General features: G+C 45.1%; 6 protein-coding genes across 7 annotated transcripts; 3 read left to right on the plus strand and 3 right to left on the minus strand.

Annotated features, from left to right (window-relative positions):
* Nucleotides 1-5,479: 5,479 nt before the first annotated feature.
* GL218_06083 (U3 small nucleolar RNA-associated protein 11) lies at nt 5,480-6,385 on the plus strand (the record flags this gene model as incomplete). Its single annotated transcript, XM_033582780.1, has 2 exons — nt 5,480-5,575; nt 5,678-6,385. 2 exons carry the CDS (start codon nt 5,480-5,482, stop codon nt 6,383-6,385), a joined length of 804 nt encoding a protein of 267 aa, XP_033434002.1.
* Nucleotides 6,386-6,835: 450 nt separating this feature from the next.
* Nucleotides 6,836-8,602, minus strand: GL218_06084 (uncharacterized protein; the record flags this gene model as incomplete). Its single annotated transcript, XM_033582781.1, has 1 exon — nt 6,836-8,602. One exon carries the CDS (start codon nt 8,600-8,602, stop codon nt 6,836-6,838), a length of 1,767 nt encoding a protein of 588 aa, XP_033434007.1.
* Nucleotides 8,603-10,878: 2,276 nt separating this feature from the next.
* On the minus strand, nt 10,879-11,709 carry GL218_06085 (uncharacterized protein; the record flags this gene model as incomplete). The annotated part of the gene is made up of 3 exons (XM_033582782.1): nt 10,879-11,182; nt 11,232-11,547; nt 11,607-11,709. The coding sequence occupies 3 exons, from the start codon at nt 11,707-11,709 to the stop codon at nt 10,879-10,881; spliced, it is 723 nt and encodes a 240-aa protein (XP_033434008.1).
* A 1,396-nt stretch (nt 11,710-13,105) lies between these two features.
* Nucleotides 13,106-14,326, plus strand: GL218_06086 (D-amino-acid oxidase; the record flags this gene model as incomplete). Its single annotated transcript, XM_033582783.1, has 3 exons — nt 13,106-13,128; nt 13,197-13,807; nt 13,884-14,326. The coding sequence occupies 3 exons, from the start codon at nt 13,106-13,108 to the stop codon at nt 14,324-14,326; spliced, it is 1,077 nt and encodes a 358-aa protein (XP_033434005.1).
* Nucleotides 14,327-14,819: 493 nt separating this feature from the next.
* On the plus strand, nt 14,820-15,519 carry GL218_06087 (uncharacterized protein; the record flags this gene model as incomplete). The annotated part of the gene is made up of 2 exons (XM_033582784.1): nt 14,820-15,263; nt 15,346-15,519. 2 exons carry the CDS (start codon nt 14,820-14,822, stop codon nt 15,517-15,519), a joined length of 618 nt encoding a protein of 205 aa, XP_033434006.1.
* Nucleotides 15,520-15,801: 282 nt separating this feature from the next.
* On the minus strand, nt 15,802-17,283 carry GL218_06088 (Mitochondrial distribution and morphology protein 12; the record flags this gene model as incomplete). Of its 2 annotated transcripts, none has more annotated exons than XM_033582785.1 (1): nt 15,802-17,283. In XM_033582785.1, the coding sequence occupies one exon, from the start codon at nt 17,281-17,283 to the stop codon at nt 15,802-15,804; it is 1,482 nt and encodes a 493-aa protein (XP_033433999.1). The 2 variants fall into 2 exon arrangements, with proteins under 2 accessions (XP_033433999.1, XP_033433998.1); XM_033582786.1 differs by having other exon boundaries at nt 15,802-16,374.
* Nucleotides 17,284-17,900: the final 617 nt, after the last annotated feature.

Consider the following 17,900-nt stretch of genomic DNA (forward strand, 5'->3'; position numbering starts at 1 on the left):
AGCATGATTTATCCATTATTATGTCTCAGTGTATTAGCAGTAACCCCTAATACGACGTCCCAACTTGGCAAGTAGTAACGAATTTGAGAAGCCCTATTCGTCGGTCGATGGGTAATCAAGAATATCTTATTACCTTTTAACATATCGTCTTAACTTTACCATTTCATCGGATTTAATTAAGTTATTAACCCTTACAATTCAGCTATGCTAGCTGATTTAAGGGGTAACATTAGGTTAGGTACCTAAGATTAACAATTTTCTGATTTGTCTCTAGACCTATATGAGCTTATTTAAAAGCACTATGCAATTGCACTTGCTCGAAGTCTATTATCATTGTTTTTTCTTTTTGGAATAGTTACTTCATTTAAACGATTTAAATAGTTCCGGCCAAACTGCGCATCCAGGTTATCCCCTGAATGATTGCTTCATCTGCTGCTTAATGATGATTAATCGCCTATATTAGAAATCATGTCTCTTGCGATATGGATTTTGGTATTGGGGGAAATCCTTAAAATCGAGAATAGTATCATGCAAGAAAGCCTTCAATGTGTTGATAATATAACCTCAGTCAAACCTACCGCCATAGAATCAGCCTTAGTAACTTAACCCATCTATGATCTCTAGAACCTTTTGAGTCATAAGATTCAGCCAATGAAATATAGCTATTTCGAAAGGCTAGTTCCGATACCCATAATTCTACACTTTAACGAAGATAATGTTACTAAAAGTTGAGTAAACACAATCCTTTATTTCATTTTCCAAGAGATAAATAAAGCAAACTCTCTCCATCTTTTTAGTAATCATCTTTATTGGCTGTCTAGCCTTAGATAATGCCATATTTAACCTCATTAGAGCGCATCAGCGAGCGAGGCTTAGTAGTCTAAAGGTGAAATATTGGATTTTAATGGAAAACTAATGTAGTGCTTATAAAGATATTAATACTAGAAAAATTGATTTAAAAGGATGAAATAAGAATATTAACAACTTCTGAGCTTTTCAGCCAATCCTTACAATTCTCCTTTCCATACAAAGTTACACACAAAATACACCTCTCAGTTAGGGGGTGCCATGATGACATATATCCCACGTAGCGAGTTAAACCTAGAGATATCAAAATGGTATCATTTCGCTTTCGAAACTTCTAGATGGAAGTCATCTATACGAGGGACATATGCTATATATATGCAACACACCACCCATCGCATATTATAAAAGAACACTCGAGTCTACATATCATTCAAATTTATTCGACCGTGCTTACAGTAGCCATTGCGACGCGTGGGTACGATTTGTCGTGGCACGAATCGCAATCTCTGCCAACGGAAACCAAGAAAAAACCCAACGTGGCTATCCAGACGCACAACTTATGTTTTTTTATGCTTATTCTGTGACAGAAAAATTTTTGTGTTGTCCAAGTTTGAGCATGGGAATCAAGAAAATGTATTCTACGTTGGCGATTGCTGGCCCATCAAAGGAATAACATGTAACTGTCTCCTGAGTATTCGTACGTTGAAGGGATCTCAGGCTGTTCCTCGAAAAGGGATAAATATGTAGTTCGCTGTCCCCTATGTTGACCTCTTCCCCAGCAGCATCGAAGTTTTCAAACTAGCAACAACAGCCCTCAACAGCCCTCAACTATCATATCATTACTTCTCGACTTCACCAGCAATATAGCACCAAAAGCCAAACCGCCGGCTGCACATGCATACAAATTCTCACAGAGGAGCGAGGAAGAGAAATTCCACAATGCCTTCTCTGGGAAAAGCTTCAGGGGTTGCTTTCAGCCTTTCACCGCCTGCGCGGGTTCGAGTGGGCGCAGGGTTCCGGATAAGGATTCGGGCGCCCTCCAATGACGACAATGGTTCGATGGCAATTGTGAGGCTCGTGCGCGTGTCTTCCTGCCGAGACAATTCGTCAACGGGCTTACTCGCCTCCTCGGACTTGTTCCAAGGAAACGTGGTCGGAAACTGGCAAGCTGAAACAAACCAGCCCGCAAGCAATGGCCAACAGTACGATATTATGGAGTTCAAGTCTCTCACAATAAACCAACCCGGATCCTACTATCTTAGGATCCAACTCTACGGCGCACCAGCCGCCGGTGGGGAAAGATCTGGCTTCCATGTGGAGCACATCAGAAATCTGGATAGTGAGAGGTTCTATGTGGGGACGTGATGAGCATGGTCAGACTGTCTTGGATGCTTCCAACCATGCAAGAATTTTGTGTTAATACAATATGAACATAGTCTAAAAAGTAGGTTTTTTCTATAATTTGGAACGAATATTCCTTTTACGGCCGGAAAGACTATTGTTTTGAAATTCTGACTAACACTATTGTATAGATATCGGGATTGGCCTAATATAGAGGCTGTATGGATCAGTTCAGAAGGTCGATGTGGAACGCTTTGTAATATGCTCGGGTCTTCTTTGGTGGCTCTTTTCTTAAATATTCTGGTTCCTGCATTAGAAGGTGGTATAATCTTGCATCTTATCCTCATGGGACGTTCTACTTAATACGCCAAATATTGTTCTTTTTACTTGGGAGGGGAAAGGTAGCATACGCATCGGTCATCACGATCCAAAAGACTTATGAGATATGAATAAATATAGATTCTTTATTATATCTTATAGAAATAAGAAATTGTTGCACAAGCAACTAACTAATTGTTCCAGATGTTTGCGATTGCCTCTTCCGCCCCACCTCCCCTCCCCCTATTCCCAAACGATATCATATCAGAAAGTTGCTTATATATAGCTTGTCTATAGGGTAAGTAAAATAGTAGGTGACTATTGGGGGGGAAGTGTCTATTGGATCCTTGGGTGTTCCATGGGACGAGGTTTAATGCGGTTTGGGATTGTCCATTGGTGGCCTTATGGGATACGCCTCATCGAAGCAACGTAGCATCCGATTCCAGCGAGCAAACACAGCGTCATAGACACCTTTAATGTACACTGGATCATTGATCACTTCAGAGCACTGAGCCGAAGTGCTCAATGTGCCGTGAGACATTCTTGATCTATTATCAACTGGTTTCATCAAGCTTCGGATGTGGCAGACGAAACGCAGGACGTCCTGAATCAAGGAACCTACTGCCTTATTGCTTTCATTCCTCGATGTCCTCGGTTTTAACTTCTGTAGGTCGAGCTGTTTGGGTTCAAGTTTGGTAATGAGGTGTCCTAATGTTTTTTTTTTGAGTAGGACTTAGCGTATTTATCCGCAAATCCTGCCATGATTTACATAGTTTTACTATCACATCTTCGGGTTCTTCAAGTGCATCAGTAAGTCTACTAGCTGCGTCCTGAGATTGCTGAATTCCAGGCATTTCACCGGTGTCCGATCTAAAGGACGTTGAAACCGAATCAATGGTGAAAATAAATTGTGACAACTTAATATAGTATATGATAAGAGAGCATCATTATGGACCTCTTGATGTCTTTTAGACAAATGGATCCTGCTTTAAACCGAGGTGAATAATCCAAGTTCTGCATGTCCGGATATATGAAGGCCACCGCATATGTTTATCTTGTGTACCGCTTAGACCATCATTAAACTAATGTGTTGAGCGTCGCCATATTAAACTCATACTTCTGAAACCGCGGTTTCATTGAGGAACCATAGAAATTGCATCGTTAAATACTGGTGATTATGCCTGGTGTATTTCCAAACTTTCTCGTAGTTGAACGATACATGTAATATCAAACGAAGACGAAAACAACCCGCCTATCTTGTATTTTCTGTTTAAAATGAATGAGTTGGATGACTGAAGGAAACAAACTATCTTGTCAATATCAATATGTCATAAATGATGATCTATAGTATCTAAGTTTACAATGCCGAAACTAGTAACGAGCATGGCCGTAATCTTGTTATGTCAATATTTCAAGTATGAAATAAGGCTGAGAAGAGTTTGCTACGGATCTGCCGTTAGTTGTAAGAGCTCTCACGAATAATCTACTTTCCCAATAGGAGGCGGGCAGCCACGTCAAACATTGTGTCCTGAAATAGAAGCGTCGGAGCCGAGAAAGAACAAAGGGTCTAATCACCCATACATAATTACTAAGCCGTTATTAGTCGTGCAGACATTGTTGAGATATGTTCGTAAACGTATGGTTATAATAATTATGGTACCATAGAACTGTTTGATGAATGGTTACCCAAGATTAGCCATACGTGTGTATACACTTGTCGGATTGGGCGTCAAGACTTTGATCTTTACATCTAGGCCTTCGTATTCAAATATCACAAGGTAACGGGCGTCCCATTCCTAAATTAAACGTAGGTTAGACTAATACTAAATAGTTCCTCAAGTCTGACTTGTAGTTCGAAAAATGTTCGTTGGCGCGTGATGTTGTGTGCAGTGTAACACCGGTTAGTTCCAGACCATGGTTGAGGCTACAAATTGGAGCCTCCTTTATAGCAGCCTTATTAATCAGTAACTTCACTGTAAGGCAGAGTTTTGGGGAGAGGTGTGAGTCTATCGGCCTTGATTTAACTAGGATTAGCCAACAGTATTCATGCAATAAACCTTTACTATGGTGTGGAGATATTTCCAGCTGGAAATAGCTGTGCTGTATTACTTTAGGTACTCTATCTGCAAATAGAGGGGAGTGCTCTAAAGAATCTATCAATATTAAAATTAGACAGAGATACCTCCCTAAATGTTGTATCTATTTTATTGTAGAGGTCAGTCCGCCCTTCATACTTTAGCTTGTACATAGGGAGGTATGGTTTCAACAACTACTGGTTCGCTTAGGATCCCAACAATGCTATGATTCGTTATGATGATCTGTGAGAATTTGCTTATATATGATAGTTAGGTATCTACCTAATATTAGGTACTTATATGCCCAACTTAGGATTGTATCAAGTGTATAGCAAGTACCTCATATCAGGATAGAGAGGTACTAATCAAAAGAAACAGAGTACTTTCTATAGTTATGTAGTATAGATAGTTACAGAAGAATTGTAACTAGATACCTTATAACATACCTAGATACCGAGATATTTAAAATATAGAGATATGTTCAAGGATGACATGCCATGCATCACCTTTGACATCCAAGTATTTTACCTTAGTTCAGGATATCAAAGCTATGCAAAGTATAGTGATAGGGTTTATAAGGATATCAACTTGCCACAGGATTTTCGTTGGGAAATTTTCTTCGGCTTAGGCCATGGACCAAACACGAACCAATCACTACTATTTCGAACTCTACACTAACGTTAATATCAATAGTGAAAGCTTCACTGAGTCGAATTGGCTACTGAATAGGGGGGTGGATTTGGCGCCACATTTTCTTTATCTTATCTTTTTGTGGCTTAATCAAGGTATCCACTAAAACTTTTATCAATTGCAAGAATCGCAAGAAACGTCAATTCATCACGGGAATCTCTACACCCCGCCATTACTATTACTATTACCCTCGGTGGTAAAGGATAGAATACTTTTACTTCCTACTCATTTCATCCTTATACGTCAGAATGTCTTCTATAAGAAATGCCGTACAACGGCGCGTTCACCGAGAACGTGCGCAACCAAAAGAGCGCCAACGCCTCGGTCTACTCGAGAAGCACAAGGTACGGCATCTACTCATTTCTTTCTTATGCTATTCTGATTCACATTGCCATTCCAATACTACCTTTATTTCTTGAAGCTAATACCATTACCCCGAACTTTAGGATTACTCCCTACGTGCCAAGGATTTCAACAAGAAGAAAGCCCAATTACGCGCGCTGCGGCAGAAGGCCGCTGATCGCAACGAAGATGAATTCTATTTCGGGATGATGTCGCGAAAGGGTCCTGGTGATGCATTGTCATTAGGGAAGCGGTGGACTGGAACCGTCAATGGCGACCGTGGCAATAAGGTCATGGATATAGACACCGTGCGCCTGCTTAAGACCCAGGATATTGGGTATGTGCGCACCGTGCGTAATGCTGCGCTCAAAGAGACCAAAGCGCTTGAGGAGAGGGTTGTGGGATTAGGCGGTAGCTTAGATGCTCAAGTTGAGGAGGACTCGGACGATGAAGATGAGTTTGGAGCACCGAAGCAGACGAAACCGAAAAAGATTGTATTCACAGAGGGCGTGGAAGAGCGTGATGAGAAATTACGACGGGAAATAGAGAAAGATGCAGACGATGAAGATGATCTGGATATAGAAGACGATGCCGAGAAGGACAAACCGGAAGCATTACGTGCGGAACAGCGGCAAAAACTTCTCGAGAAACTACAACGAAGACTACAAAACGCACGAAAGAAGCTACGAATTCTCGCGCGAACAGAGCATGAGCTCGAGCTCCAAAGGTCCAAGATGGCCAAGACGGCTACATCTGGAAATATTGTCACGAAGTCCGGCAAAAAGATCAAGATTCGGGAGCGTAAGAGGTAGAGTGTTTGAATATCACGGATAAGAGACGGAAAACGAAATTAGGAATTCGGGCAGGCAGCCGAAATCTTTGACTTTTGATCATATTATTACAGGCGGCGTTCAGGCACCGGGCTTCAGATCGTCTAGAGCTATGCGATACCCAGGAAGAAATAAACCCAACCCATCCCATATTTACATTTCCCGAGCACCCTCTTGCCTCGCTCGTAACTCTACTCTGTACCTGTAATCCGCCAGCTCTCATTATATCCTCCAGCCCACCCGTAGAAGAGGAAATGACCGGCCTGCTTCATTAATATGTACTATCCGTACGGGGCTATGTGGTAATGGTATCGTATCCGCCTGTAGGTATCCTTGTAGGTATCCCGCTTCACAGTCCCTTCCTGTAGTTTCTTCTTGTCTCTATTGGCACCCTTGATCCTAAGTCCTCGTTCCGTATTCGTCATGACACACTCAAAGCTTTTCGCTTGTTAGACATTTACTCAGGCCTACTATGAGAGCCATGAGTGCCTTGAACGCCAGCGTAAGGGCCCAGATAACGCATTTGAACCCAAAACTAAGTAACTTAACAATAGTTCGCGCAGTCCCTGGGAGTTGCTCCTTATCCTTGTCTTTTATATTCAGCTTGCCGCCTAGACTACTAGCCTGGCTTTCAAGATCTAACTCTAGCTCTTCAAGACGCCCGCGCTTCTTGCTCCCTTTCTTTCCGAGTATCTTGGCGCTAAGCCGACTGGTGCTCCTGCGGAAGTCAGGATTAGAGCTCGAGCTCCGCAGGTGTGCTGGTGGGGGTGGTTCAAAGTGCTCGACAAGGACGTTCCTTTCGTCGATATTGGCGACGAGAAGTAGCGCGCATACAGCTACGTCTAGGATGTAAAAGCTATCGATACGTCCTGCTATAAGCGTATCCAGTTCCATCCAGCCCTCGCCTGTTCCGTCCCGCGTAAGCTTTGCGATATGATGCGGCGACTCGATATGTTCAACTGTGTACTCGGTTCGGCTCCATGCCGGGTTCCTGTCTATAGTAATACAGAAAGGTGTCGCCAAGGCCGGATGCACCAAGAAATAGTTTTGGCTATCTTCGTCCCAGACCAGCCTTGCACACTCTCGTTCTGCAGCCATCACAGCCTGCATATCGTCCGGTCTCTCAAGTGCTACTTTTGCTGCCCCGCTAGGGTATAACAAGGAGACTAGACCGTCGTTAGGTGGTAAACGGCGTGACGGTTCTTCTAGTGTGGTTGTTAGAGCCTCTTGCCATGCTTTCGATTCGGGTTCCCGAAGCGCTCCTAAGATACCACCGGATGACCTCGGACTTGCGTTCGGTTCCTTCCCCTTATAAGGCTTACTCGGATCATGCCGACTTAACGTTACATATGCGCTTGCCGATGTTGGGTCTATTCGCATATGGTAGAGTGGCTGCGTGGAAGATGAAGTGAGGTTATAAACCGGGGTATCTTTTTCGGGTATCAACTTCAAGCAAAACATTCGCCCTTCCGCTGCAGAGGCCTTCCATCCATTCGCTACTTTCCAGAAGTCGCGGAGCTCGTCAGTCGTGTTGACGGGGGGTATAATAGGTGGTTCCTGTGGCCGTCTAGGCCATCTTTGCGTAGAACCGGCGCTAAGAGGACTTCTTACAGGACTCCGGACTGGTGGACTCTGAGCATTAGGCACATGAGATTGTCTGCTGATGACGGTCCTCGGTATGTGAGTTGGGCTTGTCTGAGTAGGATAATACTCCTGACGGTCCAGAGGTAGAGTATGATCATACTGTGGAAATATTGAACGGATAGCCGGTTCTGGTACGTATGGTACGGATTGATCTTCGAGGGGAAGGGGACGTTTGGCAATTGAACTTCGTGATCGTCCACTATCGCTTCTCACCAGCGTGCTTGTCACAGAGAACGCGGTGCCGGCCCGAGGCGGCACTTCTGACACGGGTACTGGTCGCGATACTGACGGACCCGCCTCATTCTGATAATATGGATTATTAGAAGACATTTGTAGACTATTAGCTACCGCCGGTGTTCCGTCGATTACGAACTCCGAGAGGTCCTCCGGTGTACGTCGACCATTTCTCGGTGGAGTCATTTCAAAAGAGGAGCCCTGCTCTCGAGACGACGATTGAGGAGTGGCAGCGCGCGCTCGAGGCGTTGGTTTCCGGGACGGCGACCTTGTTGTATTGGGGAAGAGAGAAAGCCCTCCGGAGGGCCCATTCGACGCCATTTTGTTAAACAATATTTCTTCTTTTCCCGCCCCAATGAATTAGTTGTCGTTGGTCGTCAGTAACGCCGAGTACTGAATGTTGGACAAGCACAGAAGCCAAGTTGACCAAGGTAAGTCTAGAAAGATAATTCGCCTGTTACCGGGACATGGTCTCTCGATCCATATCAAGACGATGTTATCACTCGACAAGGCAGGTCACACAACCTTACATACACGTTCGCATACTAGGGATCCGGGTACAGAGATTCGGAACCCAATTACAAACAGATGGTATAAAGATTCGAGATAACAAAACAGTAAAATCTTCAACTATTTTTTTTTCTATGAAGCAAGGGAGATACCAAAAGGATGTATATACTACCTAAACATGCAGCAAGCGCTCTGGACCATGCTTGCCGGCGGTCACGATGTGCAGACCACGGAGCTACCAGGTAGCAGATCATCAAGGCTATTTTGCTAAGCGCCTGTGCGCGCCTTTGAAGGTGGGGTGAAGTATCTCAACCAGCCACTGGGGAAGGGTGGTTGTAGATTTATGCAGACCGACGAGGACCCGTCCCCTGTCATAACTGGTACCCTCTCTAACCTAGACGAGTGTGTCTATGGAGAAAAATTGGAAGTGAAGAAGTCGGCACTCCGACCTGATTTGCGCATCCAGAAATAGAATAATTGCTTGCAGGTTCAAGTAGACAGACGAACCAATCAGAAGGAGAATCACACTACATCTTAGCCGCCCAACTTCACTAGCTGACTGGCGAAAATGGTAAATTGAAAAATGCCAAGAGATGTGAAGCGCGCGCGGGGTTGGGTCAAAGAGCTTCATCGATATTAGAGATTGGGACATGATAATTTCACAAATGTTACTCTCCAAAGAGATCCCATAAATGGGTATTTGGTAAGATTGGTACAAGGCAGATCGCAGATAGCCTGCCTTGCTGCTATAGATCTCTATATACTTAATCTAGTAACACTTGAATTCAACCAAATATCAACCAATCCTTCGTAAATTTTATTTGGATCTAGAATAGAAAAGTCCTAAGGATGTTTTTCTAAAGACAATCAATTTTCATGCTTGATTTGGTTTTGTCAGATTTGCAGCGTAGCTATTACCACTACTTTTCTATCATCTCAGGATTAGATTATTATTGCGTCTTATGAAATATATCGTAAGCTATTTGGCTTTGCGCGTTTATAGCCTCGATGTCATCTCAGATTGTGTTTGTCCCATGACCTTATATCTTCTCTCACAATTAACCCGCCTAATGAATGCGCCACAAAAATGACACCTCTGTTAACGGGGCCGTTTCGTTCGTACGCATATAGAAAGTCTTATGATACGCGCATGCGGGCATTCAACAGGGAGAAAATCAACCGGCCAGTAAGTTAAATTTTCAAAATTAAAATCGATTCAACTCGTGTCTTCCTTAATTCTCTTCAAAGATGTTTCGGTTGCATTCCTTGAGTCTTGCCTTTTATGACGAGATACCTTTGTAGAAAGTTTCTGTAAAAATGAAGGTCGTTTAATTTTGTTGGTAGGGGCGCTTCTATCATTCGCATTCTCTTCGGTCCAAAGTCACGTATTCTTAAGCTAGACTTTAAAGGCCATGAATAAATATAATACTGGGAAGAAACAAGTTAGAAAAGCTTTCACGCCGAGGCGATGAGGTAATTGACATAGTATCATACTCCGCTTCTAGGCCCTCGCCTTCGGGCTCATACAAAACTGTTAGCCCCACTTCAGCGATGCCTTCATGATATAGTTACAACTAGACTAGGATGTATCGCGAAGTAATTATTATGAGAGTCTTGGGAATTGCATCTCTGGGTATTTCTAAATTTGGGAAAATGAGAAGCCTGAAGGGTTTAGAAGAATATCAGGTTCGGAGGCGCTTCCGCCAAATTCGAACCAGGGCATGTGAATGGTCAAAAGCCTTCCAATAAAAAAACGATATTTGTATAAGGTAAACACTACATAGGTACCGAAGTGCCAGCAATTTCAAAAATCCGCAGCCGTGAAGGAAAATAGCAAACATATCATACTGAAAGTAAGGCAAAGACCTTTGAAGTCAGGAGTAAGAAACCCCAAGTCTAAGTGAAAGAGCTTCCAGGAGCATCTGAGAGATTCGTCGAATTTGAGTATCATTCCAGTTAGCTTACCTCGATGTATTTCAAACCACCGAGATAACATCCTTAATATACATGTCCACCCGTTGCCTAACCGAAGTATATAGGATCAAACGCCGTCCCATCCTCTTAGTATCCCACCCTGACCAGCACAATTAGGCTGCAGGAGCTGGAGAAGCAGTCGCCGCTGGTACGGTAATAGTGGTCGTTGTTGTTCCAGGGACAGAAGTAGCAGCAGAGGATTCCGCAGGTGCAGGAACTGCGGGAGCAGCAGCAGCAGGAGGCGCGTCAGCAGGAGGCGCGCCAGCTGGAGGTGCTTCCTGCGCAGGGGCGGGAACGAAAGCAGCGGCATCGAGGGGGATGGAAGCAACCGTCCCACCTATTACCGTGGCCCCGTCGACACTAGCTGTCGTCGATTGCGACCCCTTAGCATAGTCGACGATCTGTTGGTCATCCGCACTACAGATGGTTAGTCTAGTAATAGTTAAAAAGGGGGATAGTCACTTACGGATTAACAACCATGACCTGTCCTTCTTGACAATGAGGCCCTGTGGCACAGTATAGAAATAAAGCGTCGGCGTTTGTTACAGGCATATTGAACGTGCCAACAGTAGTTTGCCCATCTTGAAACGGAATATGTCCGCTGTGGATGCCACCCTCAAGAGGTGTACACGGAGCATTCTGAGCACTCTGAGTTACGGTATGATTGCCATTGCTGAACTGGAACTGTATGATATCGCCAACGGATGCCTTCACGGTGTTGGGCACGAAGGTATCCTGTGGTCCACCAACAACAACAGGAATTATCCTATTAGCTGCTGAAACTGTTTATCATTAGTCATTTATATACGACGATACTGTTGTAAGGTAACTTGTCACCTACTCTTGAACCCCCCAACTTCGACTGGCGCGTCTCTATATAACATCCGAGATGGTAGCGCACTGGCAACTGCGGCAAGGAGGATGGAACTAGCGAAGAACAACATATTTGCTACTGAAGAACCGGTGAGGACGCTGTAAGGTAATGACCGACAAGAAAACGAAACTGGGTAATATGATGTCGTGTAGTTATTAGATTAAAACGTATGATAATGAACCGTTCAACGGCTGTCTGCTCACTGGGAGGTTCGAAAGAGAGTGGAAGGGAAATAAAAACTCGACTAGAAAGCAAAGAGATGGGACTCGTCCCGAGCCAGTGGGCTTACCGTGAGGATATATAACGAGCTACCCATAAAATCATATCATGCAACGATACTGGCTAGGACTATGTCGACAACTGCAACGCAATCTCAGCGTAGCAGAATCTTCAAAGCGTATTAGGGGTGGAGTAGTGATGCCCCTTTCACCCTGTTCCCAAAAGGTGCTTCGAACCGTCCCTAAACCCAAGCAGGAACAGGTTCGGCAGTTGAGAGTCAATACTCCCAATCTAGTCAAAGACATTCTTATGCAGAATGCACATTTTGTTCAAGAGCTAAAGTCATTGGCCAAAACGAGCGAAGGTATGGTTCGATAAATCCCACCCTTTTCTATTATGAGGCTCCTTGGTAACTTGGCTACGGTCTGATAATATTCGATTTCTATGCAGATATGTATAGCCAGGATTACCAAGGTCCACTTCATAATGGAGATCCTATGTATGGGAGATCAACCTTTCCCTAGGCGCACATCATAGAAACTCCACATCGTAGAGATTTTCGATCACGGTAAACGGGATCCACATGCTGTCGTAATCTTCAAGCATTCCACGGTTTCTGAAGTTTTGTCGGTGCGTCTTGGCAAGCTTTAGCGGCCTTGGCTGAAGATGGGTGATGTTTCAAATTGACTTCAGATGCTCCCATCTGAAGCATCTAACCTTACAAATCTACTAACTTAGACGATGTTCATGTATTTCGGTGTATTTAATCGGGTATACTTGCTTTAAGTCGGCGCTTAGAAGATTATCTTCACGAGGTATCGGTGCCGATAAATATCTCCGAAATTTACTCGGCCGTATCTCCCGTGATATGTCCCTTCCATTCCTGTCGCTTTCGGGTCTTAAAGAGGATGCTCGGTATAAATAACCGGCCCCATTCGGCCCCGCTCTTACCTCCGATGTTCGGCTGTAGTCGTAGCTGAAGCTGGTAATTTCAGCTGTTACTTGGTATTAGTCCATTTCTCTTAACTGAAGCTTTTCATAAATATAGGTAATCGAAATCTTTATCAAGTATTGCGCTATCATACCCCCTATAATACATATGTAAACCTACTGCTCGTATTCTCTTTCAATATCGGCTTAGTTTCATTAAGCCAAGTAATAAGGAAACAGCCTTATTATTACGCTCGGACTGTTCCATAGAAAGAACACACTTACCTCCATTAGGCTGCCAAGACGCATCTCTTACGATGCCGCATATAGTCGTACTGGGGTATATTCTCCTATATTAGTAACCCCTTATTACGGCACAGACATCTGGCTAACACCCTCGGTCCATAGCGCCGGTGTCATCGGATTAAGCTCCGCTCTACGAATCCAGGCCGAAGGGCATGCCGTGTCCATCGTGGCGCGGGACTTCCCCTCCGGATCCGAGACTATTGACGCACAAAGCCAGATTAACTATACTTCGCCATGGGGAGGGGCGCACAATAGACTTGTACCCCCCACCAACCCCGCCGAGGAGCTGGAGCATGCCATGAGCCTCCGGACTTTCGACCACATGCGTGCCGTACAAGCACGCCACCCGGAGGCCGGCATCACTTTCATGAAAGGGATTGAGTATCTTGAAGCACCTAATGAGGCATACCGTGCGCTTACTGAAGAGAGAGCACACACGCAGCTAGGTATGAAAGGATTTAGGTTGCTAGAGAAAGGGGAGCTTCCGGAAGGTGTTGAATGGGGATGCGAGTACGACACGTGGTGTGTTAATCCTATGGTCTATTGTAGCTTCCTACTGCGTAGGTTCGCGATTCTTGGAGGTAAGGTCCTACGTAGAGAAGTAAGAGACCCGAGGGAGATATTCTCCTGGAATCTTGAGGCGGGACCGATTGATGTGCTGGTAAACGGTTCTGGGATCGGGTTTGGTGATAAGAACGTGTTTATCACGAGAGGTGAGCTGTTCCTATTTCTTCCTCTTAATATCATAAGAGGACGCTCTATGTATCTCAATACTAAATCTCTGCGCAGGCCAGACATGTCTCGTCGCTAACCCGTGCCCCGCGACCGTCACGCGGCAGAATGCAGACGGCTCGTGGACATTCTGTGTTCCGCGTAACTTTGATGGCGGCACCATCATCGGCGGTACGAAAGAGCCTAATAATTGGGATCCCAATCCGTCACTGGAGGTCCGTGATGTTCTGTTGCAGAACTTTGCCGCTACTTACCCGCAGATCCTGGACGGTGAAGGCAAGTTTACGGTTATCAAGGATATTGTGGGTCGACGGCCGACTCGCAAAGGCGGTATACGACTAGAGAAGGAGGAGGTAGGTGAAGCACAGACTATCATTCATGCATATGGTTTGGGCGGGCGAGGCTATGAGCTAAGCTGGGGTGTTGCTGATGGAGTAGCCCGACTGCTAGCAGAACACTTGAGCTCTAGCACGCCAAACAAAGGGGAAGCTAAACTTTGATATATTCATGGGTTAGTACAAATGTTATCAAACGAAGAAATTATGAGAAGAAGACCGTGATAGAATCCATCGGAAACATATCACGTAGTAAATATAGTATCAGGAGTTTGTGTGGCGGTGGGAAAGCGCATATTTAATAAATAGTAAATTTGGCGGTCAAGCTGCGAATAAGGGTGCTTGCAGCTTCTTCCTGTAATATAAGAGCAATCTTTGAAATCTATCGGTGCAAACGGTATTAATAGATGACTCACGATTGATTTATTACTTAAACTTAGGAGATAATAAATAGAAGCCATTTACAAGTACACTGTTCTTACTATTTTATTCCTCACCAACAACACTTTCCCGTAAAGTTTCTCACCCAAGAAACGAAACGAAACTCACCCAACTTGTCCCCAAATACACCTTCAGCATAAACAAGCACTCATATATCCAACATTTCCACATTTCCTAATCCACACCAACTAAACCCCAAAATCCAATATCCGCCAACATGATTCCAACATACTATCATCCACCACCCGATCCCACCGACCCCTCATTCGACCGAGAAGCATGGATGGTCGCAACCATCGACGGCGTTAACTATTCCAACCAAGCCTGCGCCGCCATGAAGGAAGGCCGATTCGAAGAGTCCATCGAGCTGCACAAGAAAGCTCTCGCATGCAAGCTGCGCTTCCACCCCCCAGATTCCATCCAGGCCGCCATCAGCTACAACGGCATGGGTGAAGCCATGCTGCGAACGGGAAAGCTGCAAGAAGCAGATGAAGCCTTTCACAAGGCGCTACCGATTCGAGAAGCAGGAGGTCCGGTCCTAGATGCGGCAGTCACCCGTGACAATATCGGCCAGCTGCGAGAGATGCAGGGAAGATTCGCCGAGGCTAGGGAGATACGGATTAGAGGCTCGGGAGAGCATATGGTGTGCGGATACTACTACGTAAGTTTATATTATATATATATATATATATATTCGTATCACCCTATTTCCAATAAGCATTTAACTAATGGTACCCCTAAAGTGCCCCCATAGTGAAACGGTCCCTCAGAAGAATCTGAAAGCCTGTGCTTCATGCCAGTCGGTTTTCTACTGCACCAGGGAGTGCCAGAAGCAGGACTGGAATAAGCGACATAAGCCGCTATGCCAAGGACGCCAGGCCGAGGGAGAGCCTAGCAACCAGGAAGCTGGACAGTGAGTACCTTAGGTATTTGAAACAAGGAATTTCGGGGAAGAGAAATATACTCAAAGTACGATAGATATGGTTCAGATAGTACCATTCTAGTAGGTAGTGTAGATGAGCTAGCTTCTCCATCTACCAATATGAGTCTCGTTGCCTTTTATTTACGCCTTTACCAGCACATGTATGTTGAATTGTACAATTCGCCAGTCCACCTCGGTGTCATCTGTTCAAAATAATCCATGAATACTCTCTTCAGTCATAGAGAAGAGAGTCTTAAATCCACATTAGTTGATGTTTCTAGACCAAAAATGTCCAGAAACTAGGGTACACGAACTCTTCCTCGAATATCCGCCTGACCTGTTCAAGGACAAATTTCTCAACCTTACCGACGTTTTTCAAGCTCTGCTTCGTCCCTTCTCTTTGACCAATTTCACTCTCAACCCTAACCTCCTGTAGCAAACTTCCAAGCCTACCTTTCCGCGCGCCACTAGTAGTACCTGTGCCTTGCTCATCTCCATCACCACCATTATCGTCATCCTGCCCCACGGCAGCAAGGGCGTCCTCAGGGCTTAAGAAACAGAAGTGCACGCGTTTCCTAATATATGCAACGACGCCGACCCCGTCAAACGTAAGCCCCGTGATATTCAACTTCACCGGAATTCCCACGAAGCTCGGCATCGGGTAGTCGAGCAGGATCTCGGCCGTCAACATCAACTTCACATCGCCCGCATATTTAATGCGGAATACAGCTTGTAAATCGTCTATCCTCGGCTCCCGGAACTTCTTTGGCGCCTCTTCTTCCTCTTCCGAGGGTCCTTCACGCGCCCCTTTGCCGTCGGGACTGCGATTAGACCGAGGCAAGCCTGTCATATGAGTCGCGCTCGTCATCCTATCCCTGGTAGGCGGTCGTGATGGGCCAGCTGATGTTGGTGCGAGAGTTGACACACTATGTTTCTCCCGGAGCGGATGTGGCATCGGCGAAAGTGAGGCTGGGGGCAGGGTAGGGGATGGGACTGGAGGATGATCTGGTATAGAAGCAGAGCCCTGTGAAGGTTGTCTGCTGTGATCGCGGCTTCGCGTGTATCTCTCTGATGGAGGTGTATGTAGACCACCCATCTCCAACCAACCGTTCAAATGTTGCGCTCCGGCGACAGCTGCTAACGGCGTCTGCGTGCCGGACCAAGTGGTCGCGAGCTTTGACTGGAAGTAGTGCATATTTGCTGTACCACCAGGCACGCCGGGTGTCGGAACGCCGAGTCCTAAGAAGGGGTTGCCTATATCGGGAGTGCCGGGGGCGCTCCGTAAACCAGCAACGTGGGTATGAGGAGGGTATAGACCTTCTGGATGAAAAGCGGTCGTTCCACTTTCACCCTCACCACCCCTGCGCCCGCTCCCACCCCTTCCCTTTAATCTCCGAATCTGATCCGCTCTCCTCTTACGCTCGGCAGCTCTAATCGCTTCGGATATATCCTCCGAATGCCCATGCCTTCCTCTCTCATCCTGGACAAGTCTCTCTTCCTCTTCCTCATCTTCCTCCTCATCTTCGTCTGACACATCTGAATTTTCCTCATAGAAATCTGGTAGCGGATCGCATATGTCCTTCAGCACAACATTTGGTGGTATGGTACCAAAAGCAAAGTCGTGGACTTTGACGGATTTGATGAAGCGAGGTAAGGGAACGGCCTGAAATTTGGTATGAATAAAATCACGGATATGTTCCGCGAGTGCGGCACCGTCCGGCCCGCCTGTCAGCGTCTCCCAATTCAGGTCTATCGACATAATGGCGGTGGCGTGTGATAGTCTATTGTCGTTAAATTTCCCATTATCTCGTTTTATTCTTGGTGAAAAGTTTTAGTAGGTTTATTTCCTATCATATTTGTAGTATGAAAAGCGAAAAGCAAAAATTGAAGACTGTATACCTAGGTAGGTAGGTAAGGTAGTCGTGTTGAGTACAGTTCGTGTCAATTAAAATGTTGGTTTTTGGGTTGAGATAGCTAAAGGTAAAACAGTAGGTACCTGATGGCGAACCGCCACCAAATAAAGTAAGCAGATTATGTACCTAAAGTATTAGCGTCTGTGGGGCTCTGCCGCCTTAGGTACCCAGCTACCTCTCAGCGATAATTCTTAAAAGGAGATACTATTATTGCAAGTTTATATTAAATTCTATATAAAAGTCATGGCCTTATAGATAATTACTAATTCATTAATATCTAGATAGACTACTAAATTCACTTAGACTTCGATAATTGTATTTAAAAGCTTTAAAATACGACATGGACTTTCATGTCTATTATTAAAATGGGTATTCGCTATCAAAAGATAAAAGAGCGACCTTTCACGCTCTCGTCTCGAATTACTTTCGCTTATCCACGTCTCGCTATACCCGTACTGAGGAG

The sequence above is a fragment of the Daldinia childiae genome (assembly GCF_008694065.1).
Source record: "Daldinia childiae strain JS-1345 chromosome Unknown Scaffold6, whole genome shotgun sequence".
Classification (NCBI taxonomy): domain Eukaryota; kingdom Fungi; phylum Ascomycota; class Sordariomycetes; order Xylariales; family Hypoxylaceae; genus Daldinia; species Daldinia childiae.